Below are 14,384 nucleotides of genomic sequence, written 5' to 3' on the forward strand. Positions count from 1 at the left end.
GTTGATTTGTCATGCACGTAGCGTTTGTCACATCAACACCACCAGTCCGTCGGATACAGACAAGGATATGTGGGGATGTATCTGGGGGATGGACGAGTGATGTATGCATTGCCAATTGTCACTTTTGTTGACTGACATTGACGTGAAATGTTTTTCATAAACTACGCTCCGGAATTTGTGGGCAGCTGCCGGAGGCTATTCCTCCATCCATCCCTCCAACCGGATGTGGTCTGGCATTGAGAAGTGCCATCCCTACACACGAAAATGCTCGCTTTTCTTTGACTTAATGAAAAAGTTTTTATTGCCACGTCAGAGACACATACGCGCAAAAGAAATGTGCCGGCGAAAACTATGAGGGACGACCTCGAATAATAAATGAAGCGCCTTGGGCGTGGCCAGGACCAGGACCAGAACCTCTCAGATATACATATTCGCCGCCAGGAGATTGATGACACTCTTCAAACTGCCGCCCAGGGCGTAGCATCAGCAGACCGAGGCTTTCATGTCTAATTAAAAAGAGCACCAGGGCCTCTCAAATGATTCGAGCCCAAAGAGCCACATTACTCATACGTTATAAACACATTAAAGGCGACGCCGTCGCGGTGGCAGCATAAAATCTAAACAATAATTACACATGCGACTGCAGCCCAGCATATGTTCCTGCGATGGCTCCCTGGAGAATAACCCCCAGCCTGTCCTTTTCATGTCCGTTTCCGAGTCCGGGACTTGGGTTTTGGGTTCTGGGGTTCTGCTTTCTGGGTTCTGGGTTCGGTGCCCATAAACGTAAGTGAATTAACCATTCAACTAACATTACGACCATTAAATCATTTTCGTGTTCGCTGCGTGCGGATGGCAAAGGAAAAAGCAACCCCGCCAAGGAAACTCATGGAACTTTTGACCAGGATTCAGATTGGGGCGTGTGCTCGTCTGCTTTCCTGCTCTTTTGCTGCTTTGCGCTTTTGCCGCGTTTGTTGCATACTTTTCAGGGCGCAACTACACGTCGAGAAAAGGTTTAAGTTATCTAAATTAGAAAAATGTATAAAAAGAACTAGTTGTGCAGTCAACCATTTCCAGTAAGGAGTCTAATAAATCCTATTAAAATAACGTCGAAGATTATATAAATACTTTAATAATAAATAACAATTGTAATTTAGAAAATTAATTATAATAAATATTGATTTTATATATATAAATTATTTTATTCATTTTAAAGTTTAGGTAAGACACAAAAAAATGTTTAAATAATTATGAACCTCTTTATTTAAGATACTATACAAAAAAACCTCTTTTATATAAAGCACACATTTTATTTGATAAATTCTTATACTATAAATGTTTTTGTTTTTTTTAATGAATGACTTAACTTCAAAAATATTTTTTTTCACTTCGATAAAAGTTTTTTGCCAGTGCACTCCCACAAAAAAGAACATGCAAACTAATTTGATGTTTGCCGGCTGGCCCACCTTTGCCCCCAAACGCACTGCCCTGTGCGTGTGCTTTGCAATTGAAATTGAACTACAAAGTGTGCTGATGAGTGGTTGGGCCCTGCGAAATGGAAGGGCATGTCGAAAAAGTGTTTACAGCGGTGCAATAAATTGCGCACCACACGCAACTCGGTTTTCGGAGGGTTGGGAGGTTGAGAGGTTTGGTGTTGGGATGTGGGTGTTTGTATGTGGGTGGTGGGAATTGAAGGAGTGGCCACTCCAGGCCAAGTGCAATGGCACTGGGTTCCCGAAAGGGTGCTGGTGGAAATGGAGATGGAACCCCGCGGTGGAGGGCATTAACGAGGCGTCAAAAGGTGCGATTAAGTCGAGCGAAGCACCACACAAAAGATGTCGGGCGCAGCGGGGAAAATCAATTTATGACTCACGCACACCTGCCCTGCAAAACGGAGAAATGGAGAAATTTAGAAAGGTGGGAGGTGTGAACAGTTTAGCCCGACAATAAACTGATTTGATTCCATGAGGCGAACAATGGAACTAAATAGGTTGATATGCCCTCAATGGGGTTATGTGTTTCGCTGCCTCAATTGTGGGCATTCTGTGCATAGCAGTTCCATTACAGATTTGCATTTAAAGGCAAGGGAACTAGTTAATCATTGGCTTATTTAAGGAAACATTTTCAGTTTCATTATACTAGGCCATCAATAAGTATTTTCATTGAATGCCGATAGCTTGGGAACATTATTATGAGTTCAACTAGGTATTATCAGGCTCTCTGTAATCTTATTTACAGATTTCCAGTGATCCCAGAATCCAAAATTGGTATGTTTTAGTTTCGAATCTCACAATAATAAATATAAAATAATTTTGTGTGAAAAACAGAAAACCGTAAAAAGCACGCTTTATGAGTCCGTAAATTTAAAGTTACCCCCCATTGCGCAACGCGAACGACACTTATCTGACAGACAGGAAACACAAACAGGCCATCAACCTCCGGCAAATATATAAAGTCTTCGGGCTGCCATATTCTATTTGCGAATCGCGGATGAAAGGACGCTATCTTTATGTGGCAGTAAAGGTGAAATAAATATCTTAACGAGCCGAGAGCGGCGCTGAAGTGCGTCGGCAAAATGAGCCGTAAAAGCAATCAATTTGCCATGTGTTTTGGAATGAAAATGCAAATGTACGCCAAATCAAATAATGTATTGTGCGAGTGCTCGGAGATTGCAGGCAGACGTCGTGGAATTTGCACAGATTTATTTGCATTCGTCTGGGCCAGGTTCTGGTTCTGTTTACGGTTGGGTGTTTGGCTTTGGGTTTGGGCCAAGATGCGAGCAAACAATTATGAGCCGGGGCTAAATCGAAAGACTGTCGGGACTCCCTTTTGAAGGCACACATTTTTTGATAAATACGATATGTAATTGCAAATATTTATTTGCGCGCACGTATGACAAAGCCTACACACGCTGAGTTAGGGGAAAAAATAAAGAGAATTTTCCACTCGCACCCAGAAAAGGAAAACGTGACGCTGTCAGCACTTGTAATTTTTAATGGCAACTCTCGGAATTTATGGCGCCAACTCTTGGCCCAATACCCGGGCCACATGTAACAAGGTGGCTGGGTGAAATGCTGTCTGCAGCATTTAAATGCCAGCTGGGGAAAATACGAGCTCTGTCTCTCTATCCCAGAAAAGGGCAATTTAAAGGGGGAAAAATATTGTTCGAGGTCACTCCATCCATTTTCGGGTCAAGCATCGCCCACAGAATATGCAAAAAATAGTAAAAAGCTCTGGGAAAAGCATACCCTTCTGTGTACTCGAAATTGGCAGAAATTAGTTCGAGGGGTGCATAAATTTATGAAAATATCAGGGCGAGGGTGTGTCGCTGTGGGTTGGCTCGAATTTGCTATTTAAGTGGCATATGCACGCATAAATGTTGAATTTTTAATTGATTCCTGCAGATTCCGCAGCGAGGGGAGAAAGCTTTTCAATTAGGGCTCATAATGTACTGTATATTTAACTATAAGGGGCGACCGAGTGCTTTTAGATGGGGCATTCAATAAAATATCGAAATGAATAATTAACTTACGTGGGTGATATAGAACAGTGAAAATCTGTTAAGTCGTTCGAAATAAATGCCAAGCATTGGTGTAGATAATCTTTCCATGAAATTCAATTTCTCGGAATATAATTATAGTTATCTATGACAATTATGAGCTTAATTTTATTACTTTGTGTTTGAATACTGCTTGCATTTCAAGAGTAATACTCTTAGTATGAACTACAGTACTTAAAGAATGCAGAATGGTCGTAACTAGTTCAGTACGGCGTCTTGAGCATTTTTCCCGAAACTCGTAGGAGCATATTAATGTTCTTAAGTACCCATAAGCTATGATGTTATGGCAAGAGTGTGCTGTTAATTAAATGTTCATGATATGGGGAAACGACTGCCATGTGCTTAAAGCTAAGGAGATTGCGCTGTGAAGTGGTGTTCTAAACAAGGATTCTTTCTCATTTCACTTATTAGATTTATTTATAGATCTAAATATGAAGTTCTCTTTAATGTTAAACTATAATATCTCAACTAATAATCTTTTAACCTCCATATAGCTATCTATAAAGAATTTTTAATTTAAACTAGAAAGAAATCAGTTTATTTCTTTCACAAGCCCAATCATAATGGAAAAGATAAACGATGTTTTCGCTGCGCAAAAGTTTGCCCTCTTTATTCTTAGCTGACCATTGAAATGATGGATTATAGCACTCCTGAGCAGCAGAAACACACACATAACTGGCCAACAAAAATAACAGAGCACCGCAATTTACGTACTGGCAAACTAGGAAAACAAATGGAGGCGGAGGTCAGGGGTCAAACCTAAGCACTCCCCGCACACACACAGACACACACACACATTCAGTCACGCTGAAAAAGCAACAGGAACTTTGGGGAAACTTGCAAGTTTGTTTGCCCACTGGCTGCCATGGCTGTTTGTCTTCTTGGATGGGTTAAGCGGATGGTTAGGGTTTGGGTTTGGGGCTGAAAGTGGCACCACAATGGAGGAGGAGCCACCTGACCCAGAACCACCACCACACCCGGAACACCTGGCCAAGTTGCTTAATTGTGGCCAGGATTTCGGTGGGCCACGAGTATCCTTGGACATTGGTATCGTATCCGGTGGGCTTTATCACCGGCTTTGCAGTCAGCCCGCTGACATTTTAGTTGCCCTTCATATGTTAATATGCGGGGCGAAAGGTCGACTGGCATTGTGTGCCTCTAATTAAAAGCCACACATATGGGGCCAAAGCGGAGACTTTGGCCTAGGATTCGGGCTCACAGTTTAACACTGTCACGCATGGTTTCGTGCCGACTTCTGGCCAAAAGGTAAAGGCCTGGCCTAATCACTGAGATGGGTCGAAATGTACGCACGCCCGCCCAAGAGTCACAATTAGACTAATGAAAGCGGCATCAGACTGCGTAATTTTGTGGCTAATTTTCATTTGGGTTGCCCCTGCAGGGTTTGTTTGTCTTATGCCTGCATTTGGCTTTTGCCAATTAAAATAAATTATAATCCAATTTATTCGAAAAAAGGGGCTAACGAGTGGGGATCTTTACACAATTACGCGTAGATTTCAACAACTCTCGACTCTCCTTGTCTCTGGGGAACCAGTATTCATTTGCTTAAAATGTGAAACGTATAAAGAATAATGAAAAGCGTTTGGCGCTTCGATGGGATGCCGCAGACAGACTGTCTGGATTTTCCTTTCTTTTGGTTATTTGCCTGCTTTTGGTTTGCGATTTTTTTTTGTCTGCTTGCTAAAACAATTTTCCCTTTCTCATTGAAATCGACAGGCGGCGATGTCGAAAGCATTTTGATGGATTAAAAGTTAAATGCTGGCGCCGCGGGCCCCACGGGATATTCCACATTTTCCACTCACTGGCTGTTCAATTGCAGAGTCCTTAAAAAAATGAAAAAGTTTCCCTGCAAATTAGTGGCTATCGCCTGGCTCTGGCTTCACTGATTTCTGCAATATGGCTGCTAAACTGAGCTGAATTTAGTTTAAAAGAATTAAAATTTATGTAAAACAGCTGCAAAAACTAATCCAATTAAAATCAGTCAGCTGAATTTTCTAGTTTTTCGATTTCTCTCTTAATAATGAAGCTAAAATTGAAACCGCTTTGCTATTGATTTAATTATATTTGTGCCCTTGTATAATATTAAATTTCATGCATGTGACATTTTAATCGAGACCTCTTTGATTATTGAATATGACTCTTTGACTTGCCTTGGCCCCTTTGATATGTGACAGTTGTAATTAGTGTTAATGGCAATTAAAACTGATAAAAGTTGGGTCCGGCAAATGTTCGACTGTCTGCCCTGTATGTAATGTCCTGGGTAGTTTTTAAAGCTCCTGTCCCGCCCGACTGCAAAGTTCGAGCGCTGACAGCTCGACGGCAAAGTGTCTCTCGGCAGCAGACACCGACTCTAAAGTGGTAAAAACTTTTGCGGTGATAAGCGTCGTCCTTTCGGGGCTAAGAGGGTCTGAAAGGGGGTGGAACTGTGGCATTTCTGGGGTCCTGATGCCGATGGCTTGTGGCGGCGCATAAAAGTATGCAACAGTTTTTAGCTTCCGCATTATGCCCAACTTGTTACTCAAGCCACAAGGAAGTCAAGTTTGCCGCTCCTGGCTGCCGCACTCTCTGTGTTTTGGCTCCGTATCAGTTCTCGTCTGAATAGACACGTTATCTGTACAGTGTACACAATATGGCTTAAAGTGAGCCCGGAGAATGATACTACCCGACTGAACATGAACCCCAACCTCAGAGCCCCGTGGAACTCAACACAATGTCGTGCACTTCTTTTGTGTTCTCCAGTTCCATTTTTGTGCCCCCCTGCAGAAGACGTGCCATTGTGTTCACACAATATCTGGAAAAGCCATTTCCCATTTATTTCAAAAGTGCCTGAAACTTTTGGCCGCCTGAGCTTTGCCTGCAATTATCAACTGCCACATACTCGAATGCAAATTAATCAACCGAAATAAATCTAAATTAGAGCTTGACACCAGCACAACGCACCGAATTCAATTGAAATTTGAATTTCAACAAGTTGAACTAAGTTGGTCCTGGCGGCCACAACAATACAATATTTTATTACCCAAGTGGAGTTTACCTAAACGGAAAATACTACTGGGAATGCAAGCCTCTGTACTTTGTAACACATAAATTTGATTTGTTCGACAAGCCTACAAGTAGAGGAAAGGATATCTGGGCACTGAAAAAATATTCTTTAACATATACAACAAATATTTATATAGTAAGGTAGGAGACTTACTTCATGATATTAAGGCTGGTAAAATTTATTAAGCTTAATAATGCTGACCAGTTTATTTCATTTCCCTTAAAAACAATCCTTTCTTTTTTACTTTACAGTGCACCATAAAAGCTACAAACTCTGCAGCAAAGTTCAAGTTTTGCATTGCACTTTATATCATTGGACGACACGCAGATCGACATAAATAATTCATGCTTGATAAATTAAACAATATACTAAGCAGCCATTTGTTATGCATAAAGTATGCGCCATGTGCGCCAGACTGTGGCACACCCACACAGTTGCAGACACACACACACGGAGACAAAATGGCGGAGGCTGTCGTTGCAACAAGCGACAATTGCAACGCCTGTAAGCCCGAAAGAGCGGAAACGGAAACGTGCATAGTGCATGCTATTTGCACAAATGTGTGTGATGGGAAGGGAAGAGGGAAAAGGGGATGGGGGATTGTCTGGCCTGGCACCACCACCGTTATGCATTGTGTCTGCCAGGGAGTTGTTATTGTGAAGAGCATTTATTTATGGCCACTTGGAAGTAGTTGCACTCCTAAAGTTCAGCACCCCTTTAGCTCGTACCGTTGGTCATCGGAACCTAGGTTAATGCCAAAATGCCTCTAAAAATAAATATCTTGTTTTTCATCTATTAAAATTACATCTAATATTTTGTTAGCTCTCCATAATTCACAACTGCAGTGAATGGCTTACTAGTTTGTTCAACATCCACATGCAATGACTGTCCCCCCAGGCTAACGAGATTCCCAACTAACCTTGACAATTACTCATAATCACTGCTGGTTGCAATAACCTTTGCCCCAGGGGCGACTGCTGCTTGCCACAGTGCAAACACAACAGTAATTATGTAATGAATAAAAGCCACATTCAACGTTGCAGCCTGGCAGTGAATGTGAGTGTGGTAGGGTGGGAATGGGGTTGCGGAGGTGGATGTGGATGTGGATGTCCCTAAATGACGCTTGTCGTGTGTGGCGGTCTTTTTAAATGTCTAGGCAGCAGATACTATAATTGAAATGGAAATTACGACAGTTGGGTAGCATGAATGACCGTGATCTCACCAAGCAACCGCTTGGCAATTGCGGAATTGGATACAGTCAGTTAGTATAACATCTATAAAGATACCTTATTAATTATTCGGATATAAATATATTTTGTATTCGAGTATTACTTAAGAACTAGGACTTCCAACACTTAACATTATTCATTGGCATTTATTTAATTTTAAAGTGGCTTCAACCAAAAAAATATATCTTTTTCTTTATTTTAAATTACTTAATTTAAAAAAATGTAACAAATTTCACAATAATTTCTTCAGTATTAAAATATTTTGAAAAATCTAGAAATTTTTTAAATAAAGAAATGGTAAATCAAAAACTTATGTTGGCTAGAATCGAGCCAGGTGGCCTGAACTGGATCGGCCGTTGGCTTCCGTAATTACGTATACGTCATGTGTTACGTGGCAGCATAATTTAAGTTGAAATGTCTGCGAGAGCGCGTTACTATTTGGGCTAAAGGCAAAATGCGAAAGGGAACAAAGTAGCGTTCGTGACGAGCAATTTACTAGCGCTTTGTTGTTCAGCGGGCGGAAGATTTTAATGATGCCACCAGAGGCATCAGCAGCAGCAGCCGCTGGCATTTGGCATTTCCTGCAGCCATTGCTGATTTAAATTAATTACGGCTAAATATTTGCTCTGGCTGCAGACGCCGATCGCAGACGCCGCTGAAATTGGCCAGAACGGGGCTGGAACTAAAGCTGAAAGTTGGCGGATCGATACACGTAACTCGGAGCTAGCGTCATAACGCCAGACGCCCCGAGAACAAGGCAAACAAAATTAATTTAATTTGCACACAGAGCTGGCTTTCGGGAGCGTGTCTGTGTGCGAGTGGCTGGGATTACGTTCCATGGAATTTAATGCAATTTAAAACGCATCAATTTTGCTGTGATGCTGCAGCGGACATTGTCATGTCCTCGCAAAGGCGGAGAAAGGATTTTCCATTTTCGCAACACACACACACACACACACATGCGCTGCCTGCAAATGCCATTTAAGCTGCAATAATAAAGCTGAATCACAGGATGCATCTGCATCCGCTTCCTTGCGATGTCCGTGTCGCTTTCTCCACGTAGCCGTCGCATTAACTTCTGACGCTTGGCTTTCGGATATATATCCTTACGGATTTCTCGGCACTCGCTTAATTAATGATAAATATTGCCCAGAGCCGAGCCACCAAGGCCAGCACGCAATTCCCCCACGCAGCTGTCATCGAGTGTTCGCCCCGACAAAAGCCGGATAACAACTCAATTGGGCTAACCCAATTCCCCGAATATTCGGTTGTCCATGGTTCATTAGCCGAAGTGTTCTGTTGATGAGTCTCAGAAGAAAGCACTTTAAGTCTGTGACTTTAAAGCTGCTTACTTTCAGACCGGCTTTGTCTGGCTTCTTTGTTCCTAACTACCCCTGGAATTTATTGTTTCAGCTGGCCAGGACCCTCCAGGACTTTGCGATGTTGCATGCACAACTTTGACTTGGCCCGAGAGCTCATAAAATATTTCTGTTTCCTCCAAGTTGCAAGAAAATGTCTTGGTTGCAAGTTGTCTTTATTTTGGTTTAAATAATGATAAAAATTGCAGGAGAAACTTTATGGATTAAATACCGACCTGAAATAGACAAAAATGTTTAGACCTTAATAATCTTCATAATACTAAAGTAAGTAAGTTCAAAAAGGTAATATCTACATTTACATAATTTTATTGTAAAGCTAGAAACCTAGCCAAACATTTACAGGTCACTTATCCGCCCGTTAATAATCAAAGAAATCGTAACAATTTAGGAAAATATAAAGCACTTGGCCCCGTGGCCACTGAGAAGATGCACCACATCAGGCACGCGATGATGGCGCAGCCCACTTGGAAATACTTGAAGAATCGCAGCGTAGTCCCGATCCACGGATACTCCTGAGGAAGACGCATCACCACGGAACAGAAATCCCTCTCCTTGGTGTTCTGATCGAAAACTTGTTCTGGTACATTCTTGGGATCGTTGACCACGAACCAGTTGGGGATCTTCGGGTCGCAGAGGTACATACCCGTGGGGCGGGGCACCAAACCCGGCTCGGCAAGGACTTCGTTATCAGCCTCGTCGGCCTGGGGTCCCTCGCCGTGGAAGGGCATGATGTCCTCGTACAGGACCAAGCGGTGCCGACAGCGTGGGCACTCTGGAATTTTAGTGTCACCCACTTTGGGCCACAGGCAGGCCCAGCAAAATAGGTGACCACAGATGGTGATCACGCCACCACGGACATACTGGTGGCACACGTTGCACAAGAAGGGTGCCAGGCGTCTATTCTCGCGACGAGCTCGAAGTCCCGCACCAAGTTCAGTGGCTCCTTTGTCATCTCCTCCCAAAATTCCCTTCTGTAGCTGCAAGTCCCCTGGATTGACTTGGGAACCCTTTGAAAGCGGCGGACCAACTTCCACAGCAGGTTCCTCCTCTTCTGAAATTCAAAAGGTATCATTTTATTTTTCCTTTAAGATCCCTTTTCAATGCCTCACCCTGTATAGCATGTAGACGATTCTCGTTGGGTCGAAGTACTGCTGCCGCTCGGCGGACCCCTTCTCGATCCATATCGCGAAGATTTGGAATAATGTTAATACGAGAAAATCGCTCTATTTTGCTATGAATTTTTGGGCAATCGAAAACGTACGATCCGACTTCGACGAGTAAATATATGTGTCTGACCGAGTTCTACCCAAGGCATACCAAACTAAGTTTGACAAGTATCAAAGGCCTACTATGTTTTAAAATTTGCAAAGCAAATGTATAAAAAATACATTTGATTTATTTATTAATTATAACATTTAACAACTACTGAAATGATTACTTTATCTAAATCCTTATAATAACAATAATTTTTGTACCCTGTCTGTCTTTTAAAGAAACCTTATTGGGGGCTAACGATAATAATCGAAAATTATCATATCGTTCATTACATCCCAAGAAATTTTCAGTGATTGACACTTGATGGTGTAATGATTGATGACGGATTTCCATGGTAGTGCAGTTTATGCCTGATTTGGTTGGTTTTAGGCAGCATTTAGTGACAAGTATTAAATATAGCCCTGCATTTGGCACAATGCCAGTGGCAATTAGACGAAAGCTGTTGGCATCCCGTCAAAAACTCGTAAAATAGCGACCCACACACGCCGGGCACTTGGCAGATCCGGAAAAACTGCGGAAAATCGAAACTCTGAGCCAGAGCCTTTATTCGCCAGATGTCTGACATATGGCGGCATAATTTATGCGAACATTGAACCGGATAGCGAGTGGAAACTTTGCGGTCCACTGCCGCTGCATTTAAATTCTGACAATTGTTTGCATTGTCCTGGCAGCACGTCTGCGGCATTGTTTAACCCCGACATCGCCGATTTTTCGACATCGATTCGATGGGACCCAATATGGCTGCTTGTTAATTGACCCACATTTGTGATCGGAGTACATAATTAAAAGAAAATAAAGCGCGAGCCGAACCAAATAAACCCACGGACAGGCCTTCGTGTACAATGATAATAATAATAAAAGTGAAGCTTCACAACGGAATTACACACTTGTACAGTATTAAATAAATGATGATTACGCGGCGATGTGCGAGTGAGAGTGTTGTGCGGTGAAATATATAAAAAAATACAATTATTTTCAAGAGATTTCAAGAACCTGATTGCTTTAATATTTTGAAATGCACGCGGTCGTGCCACATTTAATTTGACCAGTGAATTGACAACTAGGGGGAAGTAATGCATATTAATTGCGACTTTTTCACATTTTACCAACTGCCGACATTTATCAGGCATTAATAATTACGTGTTAATACGTGAAATATGATTAAATTTTTATCAGTTTACATGAATCACTTTCGCACGTTTGCGTGCAAACAAGGCCGTTTTATTGGCTTCATTTGGCGACGGACCGCAGCACAACTGACGTTTGCCCAATCGGAATCGGAATTACAATCGCAATGCCTGTGGTTCTGCCTCATTTGGCATCCTATATCCCCGTCCGCAAAGCGAATCCCTTTGGCTTGGCCATTTGCATGGCCCGTCATACACTGCGTATACGCGGTGGCGGGACTCCGTTGCGTATACGCAATGAAAAGTGGTAAAGGCGAGTGGCGGTGGCCAAAAGCGGATGGGACAACCGCCTGCGCTGGCCATTAAATGCAACAATAAATTCAGCAGTTCAACTCGAGTAGACTTCGCCCATTCCAGTGGCATGCCCGAAATTTAATTAGTTGGCATTTAACATTAAGCATTTCCACTGGCGCCGCTTTCCGCTGGCGTCTGTCACTCGGCTTTGTTTTCGTTTTGTTTTCGCTTTGCTTTTTATGTTATTTTTCAGTTAATTAAACGCACGCCAACATTTCGCCATTCTAAATTGTGCGCAATTAAATTTGGAATTACTTTTAACTGAGTATATTCTGCGTAGCTTTTGGCAGCGGCGCGGCAATAACTTAACTGGAAATTTTATTGTAAGCCCCTGCCTTGCCAACTGTCACTTTTGATGGGCAGCCATTGGAGCGTAATTAGGCTACCACGTCCCCTAACAACCAACCCCTTTAAAAACGCCCCCATTTCCTTTCTTGACTTGAAAAGCCAACTTAAACTTTTACGCTCGGTAAGTTACTGGCAAGCCTTTAAGTTGTTGTTTAACTTCGTTTGTCTGCCGCTGAAAATTGCACTGTCTGCCTGTTTCATTATGCAAAATGCAATAGTACACACTCTGCTTGTCTTCCTTATGAGTCTCACAGCTCGGAAATATCCTGGGATCCTTATTCTTTTTTCGGCTCAGAAGCACTCACACATCTGCGGCACCAGTCTGATGGAATTTTTACACTCTTTGCTTGAGAAACATTCACATTTTTATAACCTTTACTCTTAGAACTGAGCATATCCCTAGCCTTTCGCTTATAAATATATATCTGAAGAATTTACAAAGACATTGCCACAATTATTATTTAAAACACTTCAACATTTGCAATATTTTAAACTACAAAATATAAAAATATTTTATAATATTTTTGATCCTTTGTTTTTCCTGCCGTAAGTGCATTCGTACTGCGACCTTTGAAGGGGAGAACCTCTGCTCCTTTATATATTTTTTATATCACCTGCGAAGAAAGCACACAGACAGAATCTGTGTGTCATGGGTGAAAACATAAAGGAGGTGAGCTGTTCGTGTCTGTCTGTGCCAAACGACGTGGGAGTATAATATTTATATTATTGCAACTGCGGCGCCACATTGCAGCGACATGAAATGTTTGGCGTTGCATGAAAACCAAACTTAATGCTCATCCCACGCGTTTGCGTAATTCCTTCCCTGCTGCAGCTCGATATTATCATTGGTTTCTTTGTTTTTGCGTCTTCTTATCGACTGAATGATGGTCACGATGAGCAGCACCATGATCACGATTAGAAGGAGAATGCAGATGATCGACATGGCCAAACTGACCGATTTGGAGGTCACCGAAAATCTGCTGAACAGCAAGAACAGTTGCATCGATTCCTCGAGTTTCGTAAAGGACACTTCTATTAAAAACCAATAGCATGCTGCGCCGTTAAACACCACCATCAATACAATCATGGCCACCAGCTGTAAGAAAAGGATATACTCTTATAAATTCTTTGACGGGACTGCCATCCTGCAGATAAGACAACCCACCACAATTCGCATGTGCAGACGAGTCCTGGAGTAATTCGAGTGGTACAGCCAGGTGCTGAATGCGTAAATCAGGCAGATATAGGCGGTTCCCACGCAGACAACCTGCAGGCCCACCTGCTCATAACTGACGTGGAGTGGCAGGATATTCGCAAAGAGCGACGCGTTCAGCACACTGATGATCTATGGAACTTGGGGAGAGGTCACAAGGTTAGATGTTCGTACTCAGGTGCAACTAACCGCCGTTAGGAGGAGCAAAAGCGATACGATTTCCTTTCGGGAGAGAAACATAATGGACCTCAAACTGGTAATTTAATAGTACAGCAACAGTAACTGATGTTATACTCAAAGAACGCCCAGTGATTGTTTTTTAAACGGAATGCAAACACATTTTTTTTTGTATATTTTCACAAGTGGAGAATTTTTAAATATCGTAGAATAACTAATATTTTAAATTGGTTACATTATGTTTTCTAAAAAATCTAATCCATCAAAAAGTATTTTTGCTATTGCAATTTACTTAGAAAATAACTGAAATCCCTTTGAGTTAAAAGTATACCAGATGAAGTATAGTTCCAATATCATACTTTCAAAATTACTAAGAAAAAGCCCATGTGAGTTTCACTTTTATACTCGGCAGCTTCAAATCAATACCATCGAAAGCTAGAAGTGAGCTGAGCTACACCCCTTGGTTTTTCATTTGTGCGATAATGGGGCTAATTATATGAAATATTTGAGCTTCATTTCCACCTCCTCTCGATCGATTGCCCCACCTTTCTGCTTTCGCTTCGGTTCCTTGGCAGCAAGGTTGTTGTGCTGTCTTCCTAGATTGCCGGCCTATTTGATGAGCGCAAAATCATTCAGAACAAATTGAAATTTGCACCCATCGGAGG

General features: G+C 42.1%; 2 protein-coding genes across 4 annotated transcripts; both read right to left on the minus strand.

Annotated features, from left to right (window-relative positions):
* Positions 1-9,515: 9,515 nt before the first annotated feature.
* On the minus strand, positions 9,516-10,533 carry LOC108018775 (uncharacterized). Of its 2 annotated transcripts, none has more exons than XM_017086358.4 (2): positions 10,335-10,533; positions 9,516-10,273 (listed from the first exon to the last, which is right to left on the minus strand). In XM_017086358.4, the coding sequence occupies exons 1-2, from the start codon at positions 10,405-10,407 to the stop codon at positions 9,591-9,593; spliced, it is 756 nt and encodes a 251-aa protein (XP_016941847.3). In that variant the 5' UTR covers positions 10,408-10,533; the 3' UTR covers positions 9,516-9,590. The 2 variants fall into 2 exon arrangements, with proteins under 2 accessions (XP_016941847.3, XP_016941846.3); XM_017086357.4 differs by having other exon boundaries at positions 9,516-10,276; positions 10,335-10,529.
* Positions 10,534-12,762: 2,229 nt separating this feature from the next.
* Positions 12,763-14,004, minus strand: LOC108018776 (uncharacterized). Of its 2 annotated transcripts, none has more exons than XM_065866237.2 (3): positions 13,732-14,004; positions 13,495-13,682; positions 12,763-13,425 (listed from the first exon to the last, which is right to left on the minus strand). In XM_065866237.2, exons 2-3 carry the CDS (start codon positions 13,504-13,506, stop codon positions 13,117-13,119), a joined length of 321 nt encoding a protein of 106 aa, XP_065722309.2. In that variant the 5' UTR covers positions 13,507-13,682; positions 13,732-14,004; the 3' UTR covers positions 12,763-13,116. The 2 variants fall into 2 exon arrangements, with proteins under 2 accessions (XP_065722309.2, XP_016941848.3); XM_017086359.4 differs by having other exon boundaries at positions 13,495-13,674; positions 13,732-13,998.
* Between the last annotated feature and the right edge of the window lie 380 nt (positions 14,005-14,384).

The sequence above is a fragment of the Drosophila suzukii genome, chromosome 3, assembly GCF_043229965.1.
Source record: "Drosophila suzukii chromosome 3, CBGP_Dsuzu_IsoJpt1.0, whole genome shotgun sequence".
Taxonomy (NCBI): Eukaryota; Metazoa; Arthropoda; class Insecta; order Diptera; family Drosophilidae; genus Drosophila; species Drosophila suzukii.

Coding starts and splice junctions, on each gene's coding strand:
- LOC108018775 (XM_017086357.4), bottom strand. CDS start 10,407: ATGGATCGAGAAGGGGTCCGCCGAGCGGCAGCAGTACTTCGACCCAAC. Junction 10,277..10,334: donor TCGTCTACATGCTATACAGG/GTGAGGCATTGA, acceptor TTTGAATTTCAG/AAGAGGAGGAACCTGCTGTG.
- LOC108018776 (XM_017086359.4), bottom strand. CDS start 13,782: ATGTTTCTCTCCCGAAAGGAAATCGTATCGCTTTTGCTCCTCCTAACG. Junction 13,675..13,731: donor TTTTGCTCCTCCTAACGGCG/GTTAGTTGCACC, acceptor CAAGTTCCATAG/ATCATCAGTGTGCTGAACGC. Junction 13,426..13,494: donor GTCTGCACATGCGAATTGTG/GTGGGTTGTCTT, acceptor CTTTTCTTACAG/CTGGTGGCCATGATTGTATT.